Source organism: Poecilia mexicana, unplaced genomic scaffold, assembly GCF_051168715.1.
Source record: "Poecilia mexicana isolate PSO_F unplaced genomic scaffold, ASM5116871v1 scaffold_7, whole genome shotgun sequence".
Taxonomy (NCBI): domain Eukaryota; kingdom Metazoa; phylum Chordata; class Actinopteri; order Cyprinodontiformes; family Poeciliidae; genus Poecilia; species Poecilia mexicana.
The window spans coordinates 28433503-28460221 of record NW_028263376.1 but is presented as its reverse complement, the minus strand read 5'-3'; the positions used below and the strand labels follow the sequence as shown (position 1 = coordinate 28460221).

The window sequence follows — 26719 nt, the reverse complement described above, 5'->3', positions numbered from 1 at the left end:
CCCCTACTTTCAAGTCAGGAGATAGATTACCAGAGTAAGGGGAATTTCTCTTAACATTGCAAGTCTTTCACTCATGACTCAGCATTTTCTAGTGAATTTCTCTTTTTCTGTGAGGTGACAACAACTCAAATCTTTGTTTTTCACACCGATCCAGTTAGATAAGTACATTTGCTGACAGAAACCCTTCTGACCTATGCTTGTGTTTAAGCCTCGTCATTGCTTATCTTCTCTGATTAAGTTTCAATAGCAGAAAAAAAGAGCTGATTACATCACAAGCCTCTTTTTCTCTTGTTGAGAAATGAAGGGTTACTGAAAATCCACAAAACCTGCTGGGAAACACTCAGAACCATTTTATTTTTGCAATTTTAATGTGGTTAAAATATTTGGATTGATAAGTGCCAAAATATTTTAGTTTAACTATTTATTATTGGACTGTTTTGTGTTATTTTTACTATAAGTTGTTATCCAGTAAACACATTTTTAGTAAGCTTTCCAGAATTGGATTTCTCAAGAAAAACATGCTATTTATTTTTATTATATAATTTTGTTGTCAAATGAAATATATAAAGAAAATTAATTGAAAAATATTATAAAACCATTCCTACTTTTAGTCTAGTTATGATAAAAATTACATTATAATTATTACTATGACATAATTATTATTATAAACCTGAGTTGTTGTATGTGTTCATTTACAACTTACACTGCAGTTAGAAAACATTCACACCCCTTTTCTACATTATGTTAAGTTTAAGATTTATTCTGAAACGGAAAAAAGTGGATTGAAAGTGTTCTATTTTTTAAAAAAATAATTAAAGGCATACATATAATTTATGAGGTTGAAATTAAACTCTTATGCTTTTAGGCTTTACTGGAAAGTAGAAGCGTTCGGAGCTTGGCTTTATATTCAAAAAATAAAACTACAGTAAAAAACTACAGGAAGCGGAAAAGGAAGCAATTTCTACAAAGGTCAATGAGAACTCGCGGTGGCCGTTGGGACGTCGGCGGACTGTGTGCCTTCGCCGAGTAAAGGTGCATGTCCCCAGTGTCCGCTCCGCTCGCCCGATAAGGAATGCGCCTTGCGAAGTCGCTGTGTGGTTTAGCATTTGATAAAACTTCAGCCGATACCGTGGTATAACAGGAGTCATGGTTTGGTGTCGCTTCTACGTTTCTTATCCAAGCGTGCGAGCCTAATTCATTGAGCTAGCTGTCGTTAGCCCGCTTCGTTGATTCATAGCGCGCTAGCTTGCTAGCTGGAGTGTGCTGCTGGCCCATCCAGTTGACCGGGAGACGAGTTGGACTGACTGAAAAACACAGCCGCTGTTTGGAAACGAGGTGGTGGCGGCAGGCGGGGGGCCGGGAGAACGCGACGGGGTGGTAGCGAGTCAGGAGCGGCTGATGAGTTCAGACCAGAGCGGAGAGCCACCGCTGCTGCAGGAGGAGGCTGATCCCGGACCGAAGAGCGGTGGGAAGGACGAGGCTCCGCTGGGGAGCGAGGGAGGGTCAGGCGGCATGGTGAGTGAGGCCTTCGTTAGCTTCTCAGCTAGCTATTTGAGCTACTTCTGCTCACTCGACGTGGTACCAAAAAAAAGCACCCAGTCATGGGAAGTACATTTGATTTAGCGAAAGTCTGATCAGTTTTTGTCAGTTGTGATTAATAAAACAAATGTCCCATTCTGTCTTTTCCTCATATGTACACAGTAGGGGGTTTTTTATGCCACACTTGTTAAATCTATAACCCTTGTTCTCAGCAAAAAGTGCACTTCAATAAATTACTGAAAAAGCAAAGATAATTTCAAAACACTTTAATAAGAGTAGGGAATTTGCCATTTTTGACGTGCTTTCTTAACTCATTTATGGAAAGAAAATCGTGCTTTGGGGGGGGGGGTGGATGTTTTTTCCGGCATATTACTAGAGACCTGTTCGTGCATGAGTCACATTTATCAGCTAAAATTAACCCAACGAAGTATCGTTAAGACGCTAACTTTCATTTGAGTCGTTTCAACTCCTTGCTTGCTCTTTAACCCTCTCTTACAGGACATTTTACAAGCCGATATTGTGACAACAGTCTGAGACGTTGCGGCTTAAATGTCTGTTTGCAGCCACTTAATGCAAATGTGCGCACTGATCGTTAGCAAGGGGCTCCATTGCTGCTAACGAAGCCGCTTCGTCCAGCTCTCTTATTAAGTAGTTTGCTGAGTAATCATTAGCTTGCTAAGTTTTTACCCGACCACATAATGACAGCAAACGCAATTTAAAGGTCCAGAATGCGTATTGAATTAATTTGTGAACAGTGCTGCGACTGTTGACCGAGTGACAGACGTTCATTTGCTGTGATGTTATTTCAGCTAATCGCAGTGCTAGTTAGCCTAGCTAGTGCGGTGACATGCGTTGTGAATACCTGGCCTTCGCCGTGCTGCGCAGTCAGCTGACACTTCTTGGTTGTCCACGGCCTGTAACACAGAAGCATGCATTGTGACCATGTGTCAAGTTGCACGGCCCATAAATGCCCTTCCCTGTTTGAGTGACAAAAGAGGGCCGATCGTTTGGGCTTGTTCGTTTTTGACTGCTGCATACACAGGATAATCTAGAGGCAAAACAGGAGGCAGATTGATGTGGCAGTTGCAGGGGTTAAAGGTTAACATACCTGTTGGAAGTTGGGGACACAAACTGATGCATCAGCAGGTCTCACTAATTCCCACTATGTCAACACAGATTACACCTAATTGTGCTAATAAGCGATGAATAAATATTTAGCTGTCTTGGAGCAGACATCAGCAAACATTGATTGTTTGAGATAGAAGAAAAAATATCACTAAATGTACCCAAGTGAAAATAAACCGACTTTAATATAGTTAGAATGTATTAGTAAATGATTTTTTGATAAAATCTGTTACCTTGTTACATTTATTATAAAAGAATTTTGATTCATTGTGATGAATATAAATTCCACTTAATGACAGTATAGTTGTAACATGAGAGGATAAAAAAATAAATTTAACATTTATAAAAAGTTATTGTTTGCAGTGTATTGCAAAATATCACACTTCTTTATATACCCAGTGTCCTCACAAAGCCAATTTCATAACTGGTGCATTTTTAAAAAAAATTGTCGGCTGATTACTATCATGCAGTCACAGACATACAGAGTTCACTTAAGTCTGCAAAGAAGTTGTTTTGTCACTTTAATGCAATGCCACAAAAGCTTAGAACATTCTTGCAGTCTACTGAAGCATACAACATTTAAAATGCAAAATTTAATATACTTGGAACTACAGGTGCACTGATAAATTGGTCAGCTGATAAATCGACCATGATTTCCTTAATTTTGAGAGATGGGCAAGCGGCCGAGACTCGTATGAGATGCTAATCATATCCACCTCCGCTACCACTGTCCTCTCTTGCTGTTCTGTAAAAGAGACCCGACTGACTGACCTGGTCACCAGGTCACATCTGTATGATTAAAAATAATCACCAAATCAGCAAAGCTTTTGCTATATTTAGCAAATTTTCAGACAAAAAAAAAAAAAATTGGATGGGTTCGATGGGCTCTCACCCACTCTGAACATCTGAGATCACAGGGGTTTTGTTACAGCTGCACAATGTTGGACTGGCATGTAAAATCCACACTTTCTTCACTTCTCTAGTATTCTGCAGACACTCTGTGACCTTTATTGTCTTGGGTACGGTCATCTGTGTCAGGTGTGTGTATCTATTGAAGTGAAACTCAATCAAATATACTGAACTTTGAATGGTTTCCATATATTAGCCATTAGTTACTGCATTGCAAACAGTCCATTGCAGTGTTAATATTGCATAAACTAATACTGCAATAACACAATATGCAGCCCTGGTGCATTCTCACCCCATTCTGTGCTTGTTGAAGAATTTTAAAGTATCAAGCAAAATGCATTAATATGCATCAAACTTCTTACTCTGATTCTTGAGTACTGAAATATTTTTTTGAAAAATGATACTGATCTATAATACTAATCATATAAATTATACATGTTGTAACATTTCAAATTAGTTTGTGGTTCTGCATCTTGATGAGCATAATATAACAGAAGACCTTTACCTTTGTCAGTGTATTTGGAAGCACAACACCTACTCCTTGTTTTGTAAGTGTGCCTCTTTAAGAAAAAAAAAAAAACGTTTTAAAGCATTAAGAAATCAAACTCCTTTGACTATTCTCTGCAGAGAAACAGTCAGTGTTGGTTTGACTGGGCTAAAAATGGTATACTTTAATATTTTCCCCTCCAACGCACAGATCATTCATAGAAGAATTGAAGATGGCGAGTTCATATTTCCCCCTAATAAACCTGCACTGCCAGGTTGCTACGTCATTGTTTGCAACTTCAAACTTTTTAAATTCACTAAGTAAAACTTAAAGGTCAATATGCAGCTGAATTTGCAAATTTTATGTTTACCATTTATAATTGTATTGAAAACCAGCTCTGAATTGACTTTAAAAAAAATGCAACAGCAGTGAATTAAAATATATCTATTAACATATCTATAGAGCTTTGGAGCTGACGGCACAGCGTATGACGTTCATGTCGCTCGGCGCCATGTTTTGCAGCCCACAGACCAAAACAAACTAGTCAGAACACTGACCCCTCCGACTAGAACAGTGACGTCACGTTCCAAAGCTCTATAGATAGGTTCATAGAATCTATAAAACCTAAACCAAGAGGAGCCGCTCACCATTAGACGCAACATTAAAAAACACTTTTAAGTTTCTGTTCTATGGGGGATTTTTTTTTTTTTGTTTTTTTTTTATCAGCATGTTGGGCTTTGTGGTGAAACGATGACGAAACAGATTGGTGTGACTGCTAAAATGACTTGGCCGTTATCTCAGTAGCGGAGTATTTCCAGGGAAGATTTTGCCTTTTTTTTTTCTTTTAGTTATGGTTGTTCTTCTGCTTTCCTGTCACACACTACCAGCTGCCTCAGTGTTTAATATAATGATTTTTTTTGCACGCAGTAATTTAAAAATTTGACCTTGGTGTATTGCAGGAAGGACAAAAGTAAATCGCTTGGAATTGCTGAGAAACACGAAGCTGTGTTAGAACTATTTGTTGCCACCTCTGGATTTTTTTTAGATATATTTTTGAGGATTGGCATTTGTGTTTTAAATTTGATAGAAAATTTATACAAGAGTATAATTTCTGGCAACAATACAAATTGAGATGACAAGCATGTGGACCAGCAAAACACTTGTCCTTTAAAACACTCTGATTATGTCTGAAACTGATTGCTTTAAATGCTGCATAGATTGCACGTTGGTAAAACGATCCCTGCAAGTGTTTTGAAATCCTCAGACTAGCCAGAATCCAAGCTCTCTTCATTCGTGTTTTGAGTGGAGTCTCACCTGATCCTGTGGTTTCTGTTTTGAAGGTCACCTCAAAGGGTGCTGGTTTGAACCCAAATGCCAAGGTGTGGCAGGAGATTCCTGTGGCCTCCAGCGAGGCCGTCACCAGTCCTCACTGGCCTCCCTCAGACATCAGTAAGTGCTCAACACGTTAATAGAATCTGCATGAAATATTCACAAACGTCTGATTCTTGAATCAAATGCGTTTTTTTTTTTTTGTTTTTTGTTGTCTTTTAATGTGACCAGGTTATTCAGAGCCTTCGTCAGCTGGTTGTAAGCCGTACTCTGTGGGATTTACCGCCCTGGGTGACAGCAGCTCCACAGCAACCGCTGAGATAGCAGTAAATGGAATGGACCCTCAAGAGCTGGGCTTTTCCCCCGCCGAGTCCACGACAGGGAGCTCCGGTCAGTCATCTCACCTGCAGCCTCCCCCACTCGCTAACGGTGGCTAAGGAGAATCCCGTCTCCAGTAACTTGAAACAAATAGGTTTTTTGGGGAAAATAAAAAATAACAGTCATTTGGTTTTATTTTATAAACGGCATCCATGGGCTTTGGATTTCGACAGGGTCAAATAGTCGTTTGTGTTGTATAATTGCCCTCTGCCAGACATGACCCTTGCATCTCTTCTTTGTGGTGCTAATGTGTCTGGTGTCCTGTCCTATCTGGTGATTATTTTTATGCCGACGGAGACCCGCGCTGAGTCAGCCGGAGTGCAGTGCAGCATTCAAAGCTCAGTTCAGAGGGATTTTGGCCGCTGCTTGGTGTGATAGAAACCCTGTGCAATTCAGGCCTCTAGCTGATCATTGAGAGTAGAGTGGGAACTGTTTATTGTGCCAAGTTTGCATTGATTATACATAACAGCTTGTTGGATATATATGTTTTTAAAGACATGTCTGAAAGTGTCCTTTTATGTTTGCTTGTGAAGTGGTTCGCACGGCATTGCAGATCAGTTTTGAGGCGCCATCTTGTGAGATCGCCGTTCCTGTTAGCTGTTCTTGCTGGTGACACTTTTTGTTGTATTTGGCTGCAAAGTTGTTCAGATTTGCTGGAGAGGGAGAAGGACGAAGGCATGAACGAGAGGAAGTATGGACCTCTGAAATGTAAATGTAGGGACACAAAACAACCGAACGAATCTATTCACCAGGCTGGATGACAGACAGTGATATGCTGCCTCAGTTCACAGTCTAGCATAGAAGAAATGGCTTTGGAAGAATTTGATACACATGAATATGTGGATATATTTGGTTGGCTTGCTGCAGTATTTGCTAATAACAGCAGAATTAGACCTTCATCAGAACATATGAATGTAATTAGTTTGTGTTTTGTTTATTTAATGCTTTTATATATTTCTTTGTCTGAGCTGGATGGTCTTAGTTATTTGTACAAAAGTTTATTTGATCCTTTTTCTTGCAATTGAATATTTAGATTCCAAAACTGAAGAACAAGTGTCCTCTGAGAATCTACGAGAGTCTCTGAAGAAGGAGCTAGAGTTTTATTTCTCAAGGTAAGAGCCAAAGACTTTTAGATTTATGATTTTGTTGTATCTGGCTCGCAGTATAGCGAGCTTGAATAAGAGTTTCTGACTTTTAGAAACTCAGAAAATCTATTTATTTTAAATAAACACAAAGTCTTGTATTTTTAAAAAAGATAAAATTATTCCCATTGTTGCTAAAATAGTGAAACATGAAGCTGTTTGTATTTTTCTGATTTGACTAAAGTGAAAACATAAAATAAACACTTGCCAGTTTTTAGTTTTATTGTACTTTTTGTGCACATTGTTATTCATTTCTGCTGTAGTTCCCTTCATCGAGGAACACAAGTGTAGCAAACGTATTTATTACCCTGTTTGGATAGTTTGCAGCCTGCTACTTGAAATGCGTCACCCAATGACTAGTTTCAACACTGTTTCCTTAAATACAACAGGTGACGCTCGTTTTGTTTCTTGAAAGTAAAGTAAAATGTCTGGAGCAACAAGTGGGGATATTTTAGTTTGTGACAAAAGATGCAACTAATTTGCATGTATTTACCCTTTTGTTGCACAGAGAAAACCTCTCCAAGGACTTATACCTCATGTCTCAGATGGACAGCGACCAGTTTGTCCCTATCTGGACTATAGCCAGCATGGAGGGCATAAAGGTTCTCACCACAGACATGGAGCTCATCCTGGACGTGTTGAGATGTAAGTGGAAGGATGAGCATGTTACTTTGTAAAACTATTAGTAATATGACTTGATTGTCTGTATTTTATATTTGAAATTACCCTTCCAGCTTCTCCAATGGTACAAGTGGATGAGAAAGGCGAAAAGGTGCGACCAAATCACAAACGATGCATCATCATCCTGAGAGAGGTCCCTGAAACCACACCTGTAGAGGTACTGCCTCGTTGTGCTCATGTTTAGGAATTATTGAGACATTTTTGGAAACTGAGAACTGACTCGTTGTCTCAATCCCACAGGAAGTTGAGTCATTGTTTAAAAACGAAAATTGTCCAAAGGTGATAAGTGTCGAGTTTGCGCACAACAACAACTGGTACATCACATTCCAATCGGACACAGATGCTCAGCAGGTACGTCTGGTTAAACTTCACTTTGCTCTAATTCAAAATGCAACACCTTAAACGACCTGATTTGACTCCTGAATTGCTCTTCCAGGCTTACAAGTACTTAAGGGAAGAAGTCAAGACATTTCAGGGAAAACCCATCATGGTACGTTGAGCTGAAACGTGTTAGTTTGTAAGTCCCCTCCTTTAAGAAACCTTGAGTCATTTCTTGTTTCTTTTCATCTAATAGGCACGGATCAAGGCCATCAACACATTTTTCGCGAAGAATGGTTACCGTAGCATGGACAGCAGCTTGTATGCTCAGCAGTCCCAGAACCAGTCCCAGTACAGCTCTCCACTTTACATGCAGCATGTCTACCCCCAGCAGCAGTACCCGGTCTATGGCATTGTGCCGCCCACCTGGACTCCTTCACCCACACCCTATTTTGAAACTCCTCTGGTAAGAACCAACTCTAAATAAACTACGTGAAGCTGGAACGGGTCCCAGGCCATGTATATTTTTAATAAGCTGTATTAAAAAAATGATGCATTTATTTGTTGTTGCTAATGATTCACCAGTGATCATTATTTTGGCTTTTCATATATAGATGAATCAGGTGGATATGATGGATTAATGTCAAGGTCTCCCCCAGTGCATTATAAGCCTGGCGGACCACCAGGCTAAGCATTGCTTATTTATTTATTTTATTTTTTTATTTTTTTTATTTTTATGTTTAAGACTTCATGGTTGGTGTTTAGGTATCGTTAATGTCTTCCAATAACACATAATTACCAAGTAATATTTTCAAATTTCCTGTCAACTTTAAACATTCTGTTTAAAGCAGAAGTGTGTAAAATTAAAAAAAGGCTCATTAACAGCTCTATTACTTCCAATTAGGAAAGCTTTTTCTTGTGAACACATGAGTCTCCTCATTCTGTATATTTAGTGCATTGTTATTGTTTGTGAACTGGGCAGTGAGACCAAACGACACAAATGTTTTGCATTCAAAAATGTAAGGAAAAACTACTGAAGTCTAAAATCTTGAACAAATGTAGTAACCCATTTTATCAATTCAATTTGAGAAAAATGTACAGTTCTGCAAAATATTAGGAAGATGAAGAATTGTTGTCTCCACAATGAGTTTTAACATCTTGTTCACTAAAATCATTGAATCGCTATTGCTCTGTGAGCTTAAAGGTCTTCTAGACTTCCCCTGTGTTACATTCTTGGACTGCTGCAGAGTAAATAATTGAACAAATTGCTACATGAAACAGGATTAGTCAACGCTGACATCTTTTCCTCCCTGTGCAGGCACCGTTTCCTAACAGCGGCTTTGTGAATGGATTCGGCTCTGCGGGACACTACAAAGCTGGCTCCACTGCTCTTAACCTAACTCGCCCATTCAACAGAAACCGGTAAGCAGGATCTTTTTATTTGCTGTGTTGCATTTTTAAAGTTGTGACTCAGACTACAGCCTGCTGATTTCATAAATGTACTCTTAAGGAGTGTGGCATTCACCACTTGTTGTTGTTTGCATGTTAGGTTAAACTGTGAATGTCAGATCATCTTCAATGCAGTGTTGTCTGAAGAAAATGTAACTAGGCCTGTCACGATAACAAATTTTGCTGAGCGATTAATTGTCTAAAAAAATTATTGCGATAAACGATAATATTGTTTCAAGACCTTTTGACACTGATTTAATGGAAATGACTAATAATGCATGTGATTTCCTGCCATAGATAGATGCACTTTATTTTCAAAAGAACACATAAGACTGGAACTGATTAACTAAATAAAGAAAACAACCAAAACCAAAAATAAAATGGATTCTCAGTCTCCATTAACAAAAAACGTACTTGAATAAAAACTAAACATAAAGCAAAAGTGGAAATAAATACGGCATTCAACCAAAAGAGTGCAAACTATGAAGTCTGTATATTATATTGCCTTTCAGTAATCTCTAGATTTAAATAGAGAAGATGGGCACATCCGACTACCTGATGCAATAGTTCACACTACACGATTTTTTGCCCCCATTTTCCCCTTATGACAATCTTAGATCGTTGGCCGATCTAAGATTGTCGCTGGTGATTTCGTAACTGACCATCCTGAAGTGTGATTTAGATCGTCGTGGCCGCTCAGATCTAAATCGGGGGTTTTCCGACTGGGAGCTCAAGGCAGCCTGTTGAATGTGACAGGTAGCCAATCAGAAAGCGCGGATTCTCCTCCGAGGTTTCTGATGGGAAATTACGGAGGGGAATCCCAAAGAGCTGACACAGCGCAACCCGAAGTCCAGCAGACATTGGAGATGATGTGTGGAAACATTAATGTTTATTCAACATTTCGTGCAAATAATATAGAAATGACAAGGGGAGGAGTTGGAGCCAAATTGCTACCTCAGTTGATAAACCCTGTAACTTTTCAGCTGTTCTTCGTTAACGTGACATAAATAGGTTATAATGATTTTCATTCAGTCAGAACTTTACGCTGAATCTAGCCACATGCATCACAGGTACATTCTACTGAAGCATTGATTAATGCCTGGTTTTAAAATTAGTCAACTGGACTTGTAGCCATTATTTTGTGCCCAGGTAGCTGGACACCCCACGGCACGATCGAAACTGATCGAACCGTTATACCTAGGATTTCTGTCGGCTAATGTTTCTCTCAGGTTTTGAAAATGGGCCGACAGTCGGCCGACAACTCGTGTCGTGTGCTCTGGACATTACACTAAGGAAATGAGGAAGGGATTGTCAGTGGAGATCACCGGAGTTGAGCCTTTTTTTATTCAGTGTCATCAAGAGAAAGAAAAAAAGGCAGGAGACAATAAAGCCAATAATTAAAATGAGATTGATGGGTTTAATTTATCGTGCGATTAATTGATTTATCGTTTATCGCGACAGGCCTAAATGTAACCCCACAGGGAACTGCTCTTCACTCCCTTCTTTCTTATTGTCCTCACAGTGTCCCTCTGTATTCGAGAAAGAATGTAATAAATGCCTTCAGGTACCAATATACAATACTGTATGATGAGCTTCATCGCTATCCTCATGTCTTACCATACTGCTGCAGCCTAATGACTAAAACCACACCAGGACTGACAATTGGATATTTTTATTTTGGTCCTTATTAAAACTTTCATTGCTGTGATGATGCTTGGTGCCATTCATATTAATGAAATTGCTGGATTTTTCCTGTGATTTGATTGCTACAGTTTTTGCCATTTGAGGACTCTTGGCACCAACCATATCCTCCTTGCATTGATACACCAGCATACATCATAGTAACTGCTAAACCTCATTACAACTAACCACTTATTTTACTTTTCATTGCTGCTTTCTTCATTGACCCAACGCGTCATGTGCTGAAGCAAAAGAGCCGACAGTAGAGAAGCTGATAAACGTGTTTGACCCGATGATGAGATCATGATGCGCATAGAGGGACAACATGGGAGGAAGCCAACTGGCTTTGGTCCTCTCTTTACTCCTCCTTTTCTCTCCCCCTCTTCTGTTTCTGTCTTTCCAAAGTCAGGAACTTCACTCCCATCCCGATGAGCGTTCAGATTATGAGATCTGAGGGTTGAATCTTTAAGAGATGAAAATTTGAATCATGTTTTATCAAAAAAGCTTTAATTTTAGCCGTTTTACTCGAGTGGTGTCAGCTCTACTTGGTGAGTTTATGATTGGTGGCAGTCTTCAGCCCTCCAGCCAATCATAGGTGCACATGTATTCCAGATGAACCATCTGCTTGTCTACACTGTGATTAAGGAGGCAGCATGCTGTGTGGTTTGGTCGGTGGATCCATAGTTTCCTGTCGCATCATTTGCATGTTGCCGTTTTCTGGATGTAATGTAAAGCTCACTTCTCCTCTATGGGGTGTTTCTCCACCAAAGTGGTTCCAGTGCTTGTTTAGTACATTTTGTTATTTACGATTAATTGATTTTTGTCTTAACTGTTAAAGGTTGTTCTCACATGCAGCTGGACTTAGACCAGCATCACTAAACCTGCTGGGGGGGGAGGAAGGGACCTCCACCAACATACGTTAGTGTGGCGTTGGTGTGTTCAGTGTGATATCGCTTATGTTTTGGTCCTTTTATATACAAAACCTTCGGTTATGCAGAAAAGATGTTTAATTATTAACTGGAATACATTAGGGCTGAAACAATTAATTGGATTTTAATAACTTTTGAAATTGAATAATTGTTTTCTGAAGTATGCAGACTCAATAAAAGGCAATTTGCTGAAAGAAAAACATACCCAGAGCAGTAATTAAGCCAAAATTGTACAAAAAATATATACATGTGTGTTATGTTCTACTCAGAACAAGGGGCCTATTTTAGCTCCAAAACTCTTACTAAGCACTTTTTGCTATCCAGTTATTGATTTATTAAAAAAATAATCAACAGATCAGCCCTACGCTATAGATATTAAATCAAGTAGGGCTGAAAGTTTTACACGTTGATGCTAGAAGTAATTTTTTATTTTTTTGCTGCAGATGCATCTGTTCCTACACATGATGGCGCATACACTAAAGGAGTCATTGCATTCTAGGCATCAAAACTTTGATTATTTAAAAAATAATTTGTATATTTCCATATTATAAAAAGGCTTGAGTAGATAAATAAAAAATCTGCACAAAGTGACAATTTTTTTCTCCAATTAATTGTCATAATAATTAATAGAATAATCAAATACTAAAATAATTGTTAGCTGCATCTCTAGACTCGACTCCAGAGATTAATCCCAGTTCCTGTTGAAAGACTTGATCTGCAGCTCAGCTCTGAACCAGCACCGGAACCACTTTCGTTGAATTGGGATTGTTGTGGCTTAATGTGTTTTAACCTTTTCCATTTGCGAATCTCAAAAAAAATTCTGAATGTTTCCTAAAATTTGCATCCTTGAGAAATTGTTGTAGAAGACTGGAAACGGTGAAGTAGATCTAATAAAATTTAACTTTCACCAGTATGGGAGCTTTACTTGGTGTTTGAACCTGCTCTGTTTTTGCTCACAAAAAGTCAGGGATGTTTGGCTTCCAGGTGAAATTTCAGGATGAACCTAAAACGCACTCTAACCTTTCCAGGTGAAGTTAATGTGACCTCCTCTAAGCTTCTGAACGCATGGGTCCAACTGTTAATGTTTCAGTACTTTTTGCACAAAAAGAAGCTTATTAACAACAGATGTTTGATGTATGTTTTGCTGTGGCAAACTCACCACTATTGGCTTTGGTTTTAATATATTAAGATGTCAAAGTCATCTTCTTAGATGTCCTACTTCCATGATGTCACTATAGTGTGAACGTTTTCCATAAATTTCACCTGAAAGCCAAACATCCCAAGTCTGTGTGGATTTTTAGATGCATTGAACTTCCCTGTATTGAATTTGCAAAACATTGCCCTGATTTTTGATTTTTCATAACTTTTCTGCAACAAGACTTTAAACACTGGTCCTTGGTGAGCGCATGTCCATCGGACACATTACATTGATTAAATAGAAAGGCTGAAATCATGTTAAGTGAATTTAATTTTCACTGTGTCTACAGTTTGTCTTGTATCTTTCTTTAAATGGCTTGAATCATTCAGAAGTTTGGGAATTTGCAAAAATACACGTGATTAAAAGTTAAAATGACCTCATCCTTTATTTAAACTTTATTTGGATTTTTACTTCAACAGAAACCATGTTAAACCCCAGATTAGGACCAGCGAGGTGACTGCAGCCTCAATAACACCTGTTCCCCTGGAGAGTCTGACCGGCCTGCGCAGCCCCCAGCCTCCCGTCATCGGCGCCCCCACCTCCACTCATCAGACGACCGCTGACATCACCCCAGCCTTCTCGCAGCTCTCCTCCTCTTCATCGTCTTTGGACCCGAATGACGACAGCGGCATGGCTGGACGTGGACGGTAAACCGAGAATCCCCTCGTTAAACCTCATTTCTGTGTCGATGAAGTACTGGTTGTGTTTCACACATTCGGTCATGATGTTTGAAAACTATTGAAGTGGTGGTGTTTAGTGTGTACTGTGATCTTTTGAGACTTGCGTCTCGGGATAAAGAGTTTCAGGGCCGGACATTAAGTAAAAGTAAACATTTGATTCAAGGTGTTGGTTTCACTCTACAGTCAGGTTTTGTTTTTTTTTATCAAGGTTTTATTTCAAATCAGTTGTCGGTTCATTTAGGTTGCACACAAAAGTCTTTTTCTGGTAGCTGTAAGCAGACGAGACACTGACCAGATAAAACCTAAAATAAATACAGTAATGAAAAGCGCACAGTTTTATTAACAGTTCTGTTTTTGATGTTTCTATAATGTTTACCTTCGCACAGTTACGCTGATTCTCTCTGTAGTCAGTTTTATTCCACAGTTCATAATCAACCATTTGTCTTTCAGACGAAGCACAACCTACAGAGGAACGCGAAGGAGGCGAGAAGAGGAGCGGAACACGGTAAACGGCTGCGTCTCATTGTAGAGATTATGTTGATTTTTAGGGCTTGAATTGTGATTCCATTATTTGTATTTTCTTTGTTCTAATTCACAGAGGCCGGTCCCCTTAGCTGAGGTGAAGGTTTCTCCGCCCAAGTTTGACTTGGCTGCCACCAACTTCCCGCCTCTTCCTGGCTGTGTGGTGAGCACACAGGGCGAGCCGGTGCTAGAAAACCGAATGTCCGATGTCGTACGTGGTTTGTACAAGGTAAGGATTGTCTGATTCAGCAATGCTTGAGCTGCTTGGGTTTTCAGAGGTGTAATGCTTGTGGTTCTCGATGTCTTAAAGACGGAGCAAACCAATAAAGATACCACTGTGAGTCCAGCGTCAGCCCAAACTCTGGCCACAGAGGTGGCTGTGACCGTCTCAAATCCTGCTCCGACCGTCTCAAAATCCGTTTCTCAACCACTTGGATCTCTGGCTTCCCGGTATGATTCTCAAATTATTTTTCACATTTTGAGACACTCGCATGTTTCTGTTGGTGCACTAAAGTCTGATGTGTTTTTTTTCTGACAGTATAAGTAATCAGGAGAAGAGAGTGGAACGGGCTGAACCCCCAGTGTCCAAAGTAACTCAGCGTACACCAGTTCAAGCTACTGTGAACTCCTCCCCTTCTTCCTCCTCCTCTTCCTCACAGCCCACGTCTAGCTCACGACCTCAGCCCTCTGCTGCTTCCACGCCGGCCACCCCCAGCACACCTGCCCCGTCTACAGCCGCTATTACCACCCCAGCACAGGTAACGAATCAAATCTGCTCTTTTGTTGCCAACTTTTCAGTGTGATTTTTTTTTTTTTTTTTTTCCCCTGATGACGAGAAACTTTGCATAGAGGGAAATGAAGGAGTGGACAGTCTCTCTCTCTCTCTCTCTCTGTCTCTCTCTCTTTTCATCTCAATCTCTTCTCTTTCCTCCTTTCAGTTCAGAAAGTTCACTCCTGTCCCAATGACCATTAAGATTATGAGATCTGAGGGTTTGACCAAATAAATCACAATGTGCCTTACAAAAAGTATTTATACCCCCTGAATTTTTTCACATCACAGCCACAGGCCTCGATCTCGATTTACCTCATCTGGATTTTAGGTGATGTAAGTTTGAAGAGAAAAGAAAACGACTAAAGTTTTTCAAAATTATAACTATATCAAATGTTTTCTTGTTTTTTTTTAGCTGTAAAACCATTTTTTCAAGATCTCCCTTCATGAAATGGTCAACAAGTTTTTCTAAAGGGATTTTCGTCAGTTTGCATAATTTTCCAAATTGCATCAAGCAAAATTTTTTACTACGTTGGCATGTTTAGGGAAAGTTTTTCCTAATCCAAAAAAAATGTCCCACTCTTCAGAATAATTTATGGTAATATTTTTCCACCACATTATTACTCCCAACAGACCTACAAAATGTTGTTGAGATTGAAGTAGAAATAAACAAAAATTAAATAAAGTAGGACCGAAATAAAGAAAATGACATATAATGTGGCATTAATTAGTTTTGAAAGAACGCATAAATACATAATTTTTTATTTTACGTCACTATGCTGTACTTTGTGTTGGTCTATTACATAAAATTCCTGCAAAATGCATTGTTTTTTTTCTTTTTTCATTGCTTAACTAAAGTAGTTGTATAAATACTTATTGAAGGCACTGTAAATAAACAAATCAATAAATAATTTTTCACCCTCACAGAACTTTTAACATTGGATGTTCTTGCTTCAGGAACCCCGTAAACTCAGCTACGCTGAAGTGTGCCAGCGGCCACCCAAGGACCCTCCCCCCGCGGCCCCGGCCCCCTCCGGCACGGCGTCTGGCCAGCCGCTGCGTGAGCTGCGCGTGAACAAGGCCGAGGAGCCGGGCTCCGGCACCAGCCCCGGAGACAAGCAGGAGCGGGGCCACGACAAGGAGGGCGGGTGGGAGTGCAAGGAGAGCCGACCGCCGCGCGAACGTGACTCTCAGGGTTACTACCGCAGCAACGGCCCCAGAGGCGGGGGGGGGCTCAAGTTCCGGGACCAGCGGCGCCCGCCCCCGGCTCGACGAGGCTCCCCTCAGGGAGGCTTCAGGCTCACTGGCAAAGAGCAAAACATACCACCAGTATCGCCAAAGTAAAAACTCAGTATGAATAGAAAAAATATGTATGTATATATATATATATATATATACACAGACATGGATATATATATATATATATATATATATATATATATATATATAAAACTATATTAAGATAAATAAAATAAAAGCAACAACTTTATGGTAGCCACCTTCCCCCCGGCCCCCACGGAGACTGTCCAAAGAAATGCTTTTAAATGACTGACATCCAGGACTTGAGGGCAAAGTGACACCTGATGAACTTCTACGATTGGTTCAGAAACTCTTCTTGTTTTGGTCTCCGGCGTTACGCTTAAAAGATTTTAAGTGCGATTTATCTGGAGGCTGCGCTCGTGCTCTGCTTGGGGAAGGTGGGATGCTGGGCCTCATAAGTGGCCCTCTACCTGTTTTTCCTCTTTTTATTTTGAAAAATAGATGTTGGTCTGCAAGAACAATATGCACTAAGACGAAAACAACATGCATATATGTCATGTACATATACAAAGATATCACTAACACGCAAAGAGACATAGTTTTTTTTTTTTTTTTTTTTTTTTCCTTGTGTGCTTAGGTTTGCAAGTATGACTGAAGGGTTGACTGATGTCTGCGTATGCATTGATTGTTTGGCAAAATGATTGAAGTGCTCCGGCTGCACTGACGTAACGAAACGGATAACTTGATTTTTACAGCAGAGATTCTGAATTATTGTCCAGAGAACGGACGGTCTGGTCTTCTAATGTATATTAATGAAAATGTGTTTAACAGTGGTGTTTTGATTCCGATTTACGATTGGACTTGGAAACCGTTCACGCCACTGTCGTCTGTGTTTTCTTTCTTTTTCTTTTTTTTTTTTTCCTTTTTCTTTTCTGTTTTTTTTTTTTGCGTTTGAAGCCGAAATACAAGTTGGGGGCACCCACTGGTCCATTTGCCATGGTGAACCTGCAAAGCCTGGTCCAAAGTTTTTCATGTTTTTGTTTGGTTTCTTCCCGTTTATCAGAACCATTTTTGGGTCTATCCACTGCAATGAATTCAGAACTTCGTCATCGTTGATAATCAGTCAGGTTCTCTGTTTACATGTTTGTTTTTTTGGGGGAGGGGGGGTAGTGCGGGGAGCGGGTGGCGTTTTCCTGAGAAGTCTATACGTTGATGGTAAGAGTTGACTGTTTTAGTGTGCCTGGTGGTTCAGGTGAGGTTTGGCTTTTCTACATTATCCCAGGATATTCAGGTTAAGCTTATATCTGTGAATTGTTCCTAATAGTGACAACGTTTAAAGAAAAACAAAAAAAAAAGAGGCTGTGGAGTGCTGTTAGATAAGGATGATAGCTACACAATATCTGGCAGCCACGTTGTGGAAAGTAAGAGCATTTTTCCCCTGCTATGTGCCAGCTGCCTGCGATCATAGTTCTAGGATAAAGTTTTTTGATTTTTATTGATGAGAAATGCTAAATAATTTAGCTTGGGAAGCTTTTTTTGGCTCAGTGAAACTGGATTTTTGAGAAGCTGTAGAGGTTTTAGTTGCCTTTGCTATATTGTTGTTATAACCCTTCACTAGAAATGTGTGTGGGAGAATGTAATTATTTCTAGTTCTAAATTTGAAGAGAGAGAGGCTATTGACGAGGCATCTTATCGGATTGTTTTTTTTTTTTTTTTTTTTTTTTTTGTGCTTTAGGGTGAGTTTGCAGGTTTGTTTCTTTCCTTTTTTTATTTTTGGAAAACAGTTTGACTTAGAACATGAAGTTTGACTCACTGTATGTATTGCTTTTTGAATTTATTTATTTTAATTTTAATGCACAACGCTTTTCTCCCAATCTTGGTAGGCTGGTTTCCCCAAAGTTGTGTGAAATCGCATTGTCAAAATAAAATCACGCATATGACATTTGTATACTGATCGAGATGTCAGTTGAGAGAAAAATACTTGATGCATTTACTTTGGGTTTGATACTGCAGTAAACAAATATCCAATCACTGGGGCTGTTATTTTATTTTTTTTATTATTATTTTTATTTTCCATTGAGTATGAGCAGCTAGTGATCTAGTATAATTAAAGAAATGCACTAACTTGTTTTTAAAAAGAATCGTACTCATGAGTAATGTGAAATTTTAGAAGCATATGGTTGATGTTGACAGGCTTGCAAATATCTACAGGAATTGCTTTCCCCCTCTGCAATATTGTTTGGGTTGTTTTTTTTTTTGTTTTTTTTTTCATTTTAATTTGGGTTGGGTGGCAACAGGACATGTAGTAATCGATCAACCAAGTGTTTGAGACACAATCTTAGAACTGTATGAAATGTCACCAAAAATAAATTATTTTGATTTGGCTTCCAAGTCTCACTTGTCTTAAGTTTGTTCTCAAGTGTTGTTCTCGCCCCACACACAGCAAAGTTAAAGGTTACCTTGTAGTTTTTTTGTTTCGGCATTTTCTCTTAATTCAAACTGGTAATTCACAGCTGGAGACATTTACATGGTAATAAGTTTCTATCTGCAAAGGCTCGTTGTGAAGTGTTTTAAATTTATTTGCTTTAATAGCCAATTCTGCATTGAATTTATGTTTTCAATATGGGGTTTTACAAAATGGGAAAATGAAAGTAGTAAATTCATGGCTGTAGATGTATAAAATTCAAGAGGATTCATTTTTCTGTTTTTCAATGCTGTAAAATTGTAGCGCAGATTTGTGTGGAGATGCTTTTGCAGAAAATATCTTGACACGATCAAAGATTTTTTTAAAATGTGGTTTTAATGTTAAAGGTTTACTTTTAACATTAAGTAAACCTTAATGTTAAAATGAAAAAAAAATTAATTTTGTCATTTAAAATGTGAGAATTTGTGTTTTGCAGTCAATTGGTACAGCTTAAAAATTCTCAAAATAAAACGGGTTTATTTGAATGCCAATATTTTTCCACTTTTATTTTTAAACTGACATTTCAACTTATGCCAGGCTTTAAAATTATGAAATTTAGATGGTAATTTTTTAATGACAGAAAATACCTTTTTTGAAGATCTTGAGTGTGCATTTTTGCACAATTCACATTTATTTAGCATAAAAAAAAACACTGACAAATGTGCACCTTTTAATCATATATAGGAAAATATTTGTAGTTCTCTGAATTTATTTGATACTGGTAGTTTAATCACTTCAAATTAACTGAACTGAGTAGCAATATAATTATAAACTGTTGGTACATACTTTAAATATGGTATCCTGGACATTAAGTAAATGAGAGAAGCTTGTCTGCATAAGTAATTGAATAAATAATGGGGGCCCATGTCGACCTCTGCTCAAGGCCCTCTGTAATTTTTGGCCGGCTCTGTGTAAATGAACGTGGTTTCTTTTGGATATTGTTCTCATCTTAGTTTTCTAGGAATATTAATGTAAAGTGTGTATGTTATTTCTTTGATAACCTGTTAATAGGAAAGGCTCTGGTGCTGCTCCTCTCCACTTGACCTGAAGGTATCCGCGGCATGCTCCTGTCGGTGGACGCCACCATACATGCCTATACCATCGGAGCCAATAACACCGGTACATGCCGATCCCTTTAGAGAAATGTAACGATATCTGCGGTCCAGACGGAAACATCTGCCAGCATTCGCTGTGACAGCTTGAGACGGAAGGCGTGGCTGCGTGACGGGTCCGTGTTTATGTCAAGCCGCAGCAGAAGCCAGCTGACTCTACACGGCAACTTGCTCGATCTATCGAGGGCTGTGAACGGTACGTTATTCTGCATCGGCGTTTTGACGATGTTTGACGCAAAGTGTGTTTTGAAGCGTTTTTCCACGCATTTGGAGGAGGTGTCATGTGTTTCTACATTTAGCTGTGGATGTTTTTTCTTCGTATCTCCAAGCTAGCATTAGCTGCTGCTAGCTAGCTGGTTGCTAGCCGGGATTTTTGTTTTGTCTTTTTTTTTTCTTCTCTCCAAAGCAGACCCTCAGCAGCTTCTTCCGCCTGCTTACATACGTTCCAGCGTTAAAACTTTGATTAAGTATAGGTCGAGTGCCACTATTTTAATGTAAATCACCAGCTATTGCCACGTATTTGTACGGTGCCGCGTTGCTACAGTATATATGGGTCATTTTTCTAACTGTCAGCTAAAGTTTACTGAAAGGGCAGCAGCCATTGGAAACAACATACTTACTCAGACGTTTGATACTCAAAAAGAGATTAAATTAAAATAACAGTTGGGTTTTTTTCTATAACCAAATATGGAGTCTTTCAACGAATTTACACCTATTTTCTGACATTTGAGACACGAAATTTGACATAATCTTAGTTCTAATTTTATGCTCTATTCTTGCATTTATTTATTTTTGTTTAGTTTACACTTAAGTAAATTTTGTGATGATTTAATTGCAATGTACACTATTGTGCCTTTTGGCCAGATCTCTCTCGGAAAAACAGATTTTATCTCAAGGGATTTTCTGGTAAAATAATGGTTAAATAAATGTCAATAAAAAACGTAAACATAAAAATTGTTAAAGGGGAAAATAAACTAAACACCTATCGAGTGATATTAAAAAATACACCTGCCAAAAATTTCAGAAATTTTTACTATAATTTTACATTTTTTTACAAGAAAAAGCTTGAATATTTTCAGATGTCGGAAAAAATCGGAAATTAGCAACAAAAAAAACTAATTTAATTGATTAAAGGCATAATGTTGCATAAATCTGTAAAACAAAATAATGAAAATTTTAGGTGATGTGCATCAGAGTGTTTTACAAAGTCTACCGGTGCAAATCCCCGCTCTCTCTGCCGTTTTGTCGTTGAGCAAGAAACTTCACATGCGTTGCCTGCAGGTAGAGGTCAAAGGGCATGGTGGCGCCAGTGCATGACTGCCTCAGGTTAGCTGTAAAGCATTCATCCTTCTAAGTGGTGACGTTTTAAATGCGATCAGTTAGGACGTCCATTTATATGAACAACCTGAGCGATTATTACTAAGGTATTCCATGACCTCATTATGTTTAGCAGTGTGTAACCCTAACATTTTTAAAATTTGTCTTCCAGTGTGCCGAAGTGTCACCCCTGCCTGGGTGCCATGGTCCTCTGTTACACATGAGCTCTACTATGTGGTACATCATGCAGAGCATTCAAAGTAAATACTCCTTGTCCGAACGCCTCATCCGCACCATCGCCGCCATCCGCTCATTTCCACACGACAATGTGGAGGATCTGATTCGTAAGGTATGTCGCTTATCAGTAAAAAAAAAAAAAAAAAACAAAGTCTCCTGGCTGTTTTGACATTTTTATGTCCAACCCTACTTAGGGCGCTGATGTAAACCGGATGCATGGGACCCTCAAACCCCTTCACTGTGCCTGTATGGTAGCCGATGCCGACTGTGTGGAGCTGCTGTTGGAGAAAGGCGCAGAGGTGGGTTTATTTCCGCGCGTTTTAGATGAATATTCAGCTCTCCAGATAGAGATCACTCAGAGAGAGCTGAGCCTGTTTGTGCTTGTTGATCTGAAGCAGTGCTGTACAACAAGATGTGGCTTTTGAGCTTGTCGTAGCCCTGGAAAACAAGTGATGGTTATATTTTACCAGGTTTCCGGGTTCATGCGCAGTCTTGACATGTCTGGGAAAAGTACGGAATTTGATTTTCCTCATTTTCCAAGTCTGATAAGGAAATAAAAGAAAATTGGCGATAGAACAGTTTTCATACTTTATTCAACCAACTAAAAGATTATAAAAATAAAAAAATCAGAAAATATATGACCTTTTATTTCTCTTCTGCTTTGGTTTTTGAGTTATTGACAGAAAATTCTTCTTTTTTAAAAACAATATGGAAATTGAGTTTTTTCAGTTTTGAAAATCAAAAAGCGTAGAGATGAGTTAAAAGTAGTTTAGACGAAATTTGTGCAGCAGAAATGGCGCAATTTTGACAGAATTGCTCTTATAACATCAGAGAAGAAGTAAATCAAGTCAAATGTATTTAAATACTACATCTAAAACCAACTGCAGTTCACCAAATTGCTTTACATAATAAAAAAAAATGAACAATTTAACAACAAAAAATGAGCAAAAATAATCAATTAAAGCACAGCCAACACACAGATGCCCTGCATAACTAGTGTTAAAAGCCACAGAAAGGAAATGTGTTTTAAATAGCGGCTTAAATTGATCAATTTAGTAAGTTGGAGTGGCACATGTGTCATTGGTTTAGTGAAAACACATGCGAACCACAACATGCCTGATGTGCACTTCCTATGACTTTATCAGCAACAGTGACAACACATGCAGGTTTTCCTTTGATCGTGTTCAAAGTTGGTTAATCTGTTTGGACCGACAAGCTACTAGTTTGTTTACTTGCTTCCTGACACACCACAGTTTGTCACCGACGGCCAAAGGAAACTTCAAATGGTTTTTCGGGAACGTAACTAGAGGCGACATGCACTGAAAACAAAAGCTTTGCACGAGAAAATGTGTTCATTATTCTAACAAAGTGACTCAGAAATGAGTCGTACTTTAAAAGTAAAAACTCTAAACCCGTTAAAGAAAGTTGAGGTCTATGCCGTCTTCAGTTTATTATTTACAGAGTAGGAATAAATTGTTGTTTTTTGCTCTCCGTGCAGCACAGGAGTTAGTTTTTGTGTATTTATAAGGATGTATTAAAGATACACTGAAAAGCCCTATCCTAATTTATTTAAGATCTGAGCTGCCAATTTCGTTTTTTTTTTTGTTTGTTTTTTTTTTGTTTACTTCTCTCATTTTTGATTTGCATCAAGAGCTTTAACACCTAAAGAAGAAAGTATTTGGAGTCCAAAAGAATTGTATTATAAAGTTTAACACTATGTATAAAAGGACATGTGTTTTAAAACTGTCTTAATGTTTTGATTTTAAGTAGATGAAATGCACACTATTGGCTTATTGACCAAAAACAGTAAGAGTTCTTAGTTTCAATGAATTTAACGAAAAGTAGAAATTTAGATTTTTTTTTTTTAGCTTGTGGCCTTCAGATCACCGATTAGAGCCGATGACGAAAATATTGGCTTATTCTAATTTCCTGGTGACTGGTTGGGTCATCTCTGCTACCCACATGACAGAAAATAAGCTGCTATTTGTACAGTAAAGGTCTAGAAGGCCGAATCCTGTCTTTCCAACAACTAAACTTTTTTGCGTTCCTGTTGGCGTGAGCGCTCAGTTCATTTGGTTCCTCCGTCAGGTGAATGCTCTGGATGGTTACAACCGCACGGCGCTGCACTACGCCGCGGAGAAGGACGAGAGCTGCGTGGAGCTGCTGCTGGAGTACGGCGCCCAGCCGAACGCGCTGGACGGCAACAAGGACACGCCGCTCCACTGGGCCGCCTTCAAAGACAACCCGGAGTGTGTGAGGGCCCTGCTGGAGAGCGGGGCCTGCCCCAATGCCCGGGACTACAACAATGACACGCCTCTGAGCTGGGCAGCGATGAAGGGCAATCTGGAGAGCGTCAAGGTTCTGTTAGACTACGGCGCCCAGGTCCATGTGACCAACCTGAAGGGTCAGACCCCTATATCCCGGCTGGTGGCCCTGCTGGCCCGAGGCCTGGGCACGGAACAGGAGGAAGAGTGCTTGGAGCTGCTTTGCCGAGCGGCGGGGCGCTTCGAGATCCGGCGGGCTGACGGCACCCTCCCCAAGGAGCTGAGCAAAGACCCCCAGCTGCTGGCGAGGCTGTCCAACATGGTGGCTCAGGCGCCCACGCTGCGCTCGCTGGCGCGCTGCACCATACGGCAGAGCCTCGGAGTGCAGTTCCTCCCCACCGCCGTGAAAGGGCTTCCCCTACCGGAAACGGTTAAAGACTATCTACTACTGAGAGACTGATGACGGCGGCGGCGGAGGATCCTCAGACCTCATGGGCTGATGATTAAACAGCTCGTCATACCGCATTTATTGGCAAGTCGATACAGATGTATGTCCTTTTTTTTTATTTTCTTGTATTTACACAACATCTGGATGAGGAGTGATTTAAGTGCAGACTGCTGTGTTTAATCAGTGTCATGTGAATGAACAAGGCAGGACTTGCACATTTTCAACTAAACAGCTGTTGGTTTTTCTTTTGAAGTCTGGTAGCAAAAAGAAACAGAAAACCCCCTCCCACTCCGCCAAGCTAAAGCATCAGATTTGCTCGACTTCCTCGTGGGAATAAACCAAGATCAAACGAGTCCTTTGATCACTTAGCTATGTTCTAAAAAAGCTATTCATTAGAATATTTTAGAATGCTTATTATTACTCATTTTTGCTGGATTGGCTTTGTAAATGAAACTGTGTCGAACTCAGAAGACGGCTTTGTTTAAAAAAAACGATAATAAACGTACAGTGACATGCTTTCAGCATGCGGGAATAATAAAAAAAAAGAAAAACAACAACCCAGTTGATGAATGATGTCGTAAGTATGAAGGTTTTCCAGTCATTTTTATGAGATGCTATATGTACAATAGCTGGGAAGAGTAACCATAACCCTTTAACTTCTCCACATTTTACCACACGACAGCCACAGAATTTCAATGTATTCTTTTTATGTTTGCATAGATTTAAAAAATAAATTATATTTATGGCGAGACAATAATTGATTCTTCAAAGTAGCGACCGTCTTCTTTACAATATAGTTCAAACTTATTCAGATTACACGGAGAGCTTCTCTGGACATCTGTGTTTAATGCCTTGCCTGAAATTCTCAGCTGGATGTAGGTCTGAACTTTGACTAGCCCATTTAACACATGAGTATTGTTTGCTCATAATATTAAGGTTATTTTCCTGCTGGAAGGTGAACCTCTTCAAATCTAAACAAAAATAGTGTCAGACATTTTGAGTTTGATTAATGCAGGTTTTTGTTTGTGTCGCTATCACTTTAAGGATTTTAATAACAGTTTGAGGTTGGTTCAGCAGAGGCCAACCACACCACTTCATTCAACCTTACCAAAATCAGTTAGAAATGATGTGTAATGTTTGCACGCAAAGAAATTTGGTTTGTGCTGAAAATATGAAGGTTTAAAAGGAGAGGAACAAAATGACAGCCCTTTTGTTTTGCTGTGACATTTATGTGTTTTTCTTGAATATCTTTGAAGCTCTGATGGCAGAGAAAATGTTTTACTTCGCTTAACTTCCCTCAGACGCTCACGCACTTAAACATTAATAACTTACCATCCACTTCACAATTATCCTCTACTTTGTGTTGGTCTGCCACATAAACTCCCACTAAAATACACTGAAACTTGTGGTTATAACGTGTTGAAATGTGGAAAAGTTGAAAGCCGTTGAACTTTTTTTGCAAGGCACTGTGTTGAAATAATTTGTATGATAAGTTTTGGTTGTGATCGGTCAGTGATATTCACTAAGAAAATAGCATTAAACACACACACCTATTTTGGAGCAGGAAAGATTGTACCAGATGGGAACAAATGCATTTATGTTGTAGCAGCAGAGTGATGCTGATTATTAGTGTTGGTTTCACTTAAATGTGCCAGGTAGACTTCTGAATATGTTCAACGCTAACAAAAGTGGTGTCATGTTTGACTCTCTGTTTATTTGGGCTTTATTGAGTGTGTTTTTTTCGTTGTTGTTTTGTTTTGTTTGTTTTTTGTTCCTACAATGGAGGTTTAAATTTGCAAAACTTTTTTCAAGGGTGCTCACGGGTTCCAAAACTAGAGTCACTTTGTTTTAAATTCAATATTTAAATGTTAAAACCATGAAATGGCATGATGAGTAAGTTTTGTCTTTTGTAAAGCCACTCAATGAGCTGGCAAAAAAATGTGTTGGAGGTCTGGAATCTGACCATTTCTTAAACTTATTTTTGTCTGCCTGTTGTGTAAATATACATATAAATTAACCATGCGATTATTTCTCGTGTATGCCTGCAAAGGTGCTTCTTTTCTTTGTCAATATAATGCAAGTAAATGCCTTTTTTCTTTGCCTGTCTGCCTTTTTCTCTTTGCTATTTTTAAACGCAAACAATTTAATTCTGATTGGGATTTATTTCTGCCAGCTCACGTTCACAGCTCCCACATTGCGCCGCACCAGCTTCACTGCTAACTTAAACTCTGACTCTTGGATCTTCCACGCTCTGCAGCAAATCCCTAAGATAAGAACGACAATGTATTTGCGCATAAATTTAATCTACATCTTTGTCAGTAAATATATTTTTCTTAAAGCAATTTAAGAAAAATAATCTACAAAAAGACGCTGACAAAAAGATTATTGAAGACCAAAGCTGTACTGAATGTGGTCAAAACCCGTTCCACTAGGGGTCGCTCTTGCTTTGTTTCTAGCTCCAGTGACGGTAACAAACACTATG

General features: G+C 39.1%; 2 protein-coding genes across 3 annotated transcripts; both read left to right on the top strand.

Annotated features, from left to right (window-relative positions):
- Window positions 1–979: 979 nt before the first annotated feature.
- On the top strand, window positions 980–18786 carry larp4aa (La ribonucleoprotein 4Aa). Of its 2 annotated transcripts, XM_015009465.2 has the most exons (17): window positions 980–1515; window positions 5401–5509; window positions 5621–5779; window positions 6801–6879; window positions 7418–7554; window positions 7644–7747; window positions 7831–7941; window positions 8027–8080; window positions 8165–8374; window positions 9227–9330; window positions 10880–10921; window positions 13584–13811; window positions 14295–14349; window positions 14443–14595; window positions 14677–14816; window positions 14905–15124; window positions 16093–18786. In XM_015009465.2, exons 1-17 carry the CDS (start codon window positions 1399–1401, stop codon window positions 16477–16479), a joined length of 2409 nt encoding a protein of 802 aa, XP_014864951.2. In that variant the 5' UTR covers window positions 980–1398; the 3' UTR covers window positions 16480–18786. The 2 variants fall into 2 exon arrangements, with proteins under 2 accessions (XP_014864951.2, XP_014864952.2); XM_015009466.2 differs by lacking the exon at window positions 10880–10921 and having other exon boundaries at window positions 982–1515.
- Window positions 18787–19941: 1155 nt separating this feature from the next.
- asb8 (ankyrin repeat and SOCS box containing 8) lies at window positions 19942–26339 on the top strand. The gene is made up of 4 exons (XM_014982245.2): window positions 19942–20167; window positions 21461–21637; window positions 21720–21824; window positions 23614–26339. The coding sequence occupies exons 2-4, from the start codon at window positions 21509–21511 to the stop codon at window positions 24247–24249; spliced, it is 870 nt and encodes a 289-aa protein (XP_014837731.1). The 5' UTR covers window positions 19942–20167; window positions 21461–21508; the 3' UTR covers window positions 24250–26339.
- Window positions 26340–26719: the final 380 nt, after the last annotated feature.

Coding starts and splice junctions, on each gene's coding strand:
- larp4aa (XM_015009465.2), top strand. CDS start 1,399: ATGAGTTCAGACCAGAGCGGAGAGCCACCGCTGCTGCAGGAGGAGGCT. Junction 14,350..14,442: donor GAGAAGAGGAGCGGAACACG/GTAAACGGCTGC, acceptor TCTAATTCACAG/AGGCCGGTCCCCTTAGCTGA. Junction 15,125..16,092: donor CTATTACCACCCCAGCACAG/GTAACGAATCAA, acceptor TTCTTGCTTCAG/GAACCCCGTAAACTCAGCTA.
- asb8 (XM_014982245.2), top strand. CDS start 21,509: ATGAGCTCTACTATGTGGTACATCATGCAGAGCATTCAAAGTAAATAC. Junction 21,638..21,719: donor TGGAGGATCTGATTCGTAAG/GTATGTCGCTTA, acceptor AACCCTACTTAG/GGCGCTGATGTAAACCGGAT. Junction 21,825..23,613: donor TGTTGGAGAAAGGCGCAGAG/GTGGGTTTATTT, acceptor TTCCTCCGTCAG/GTGAATGCTCTGGATGGTTA.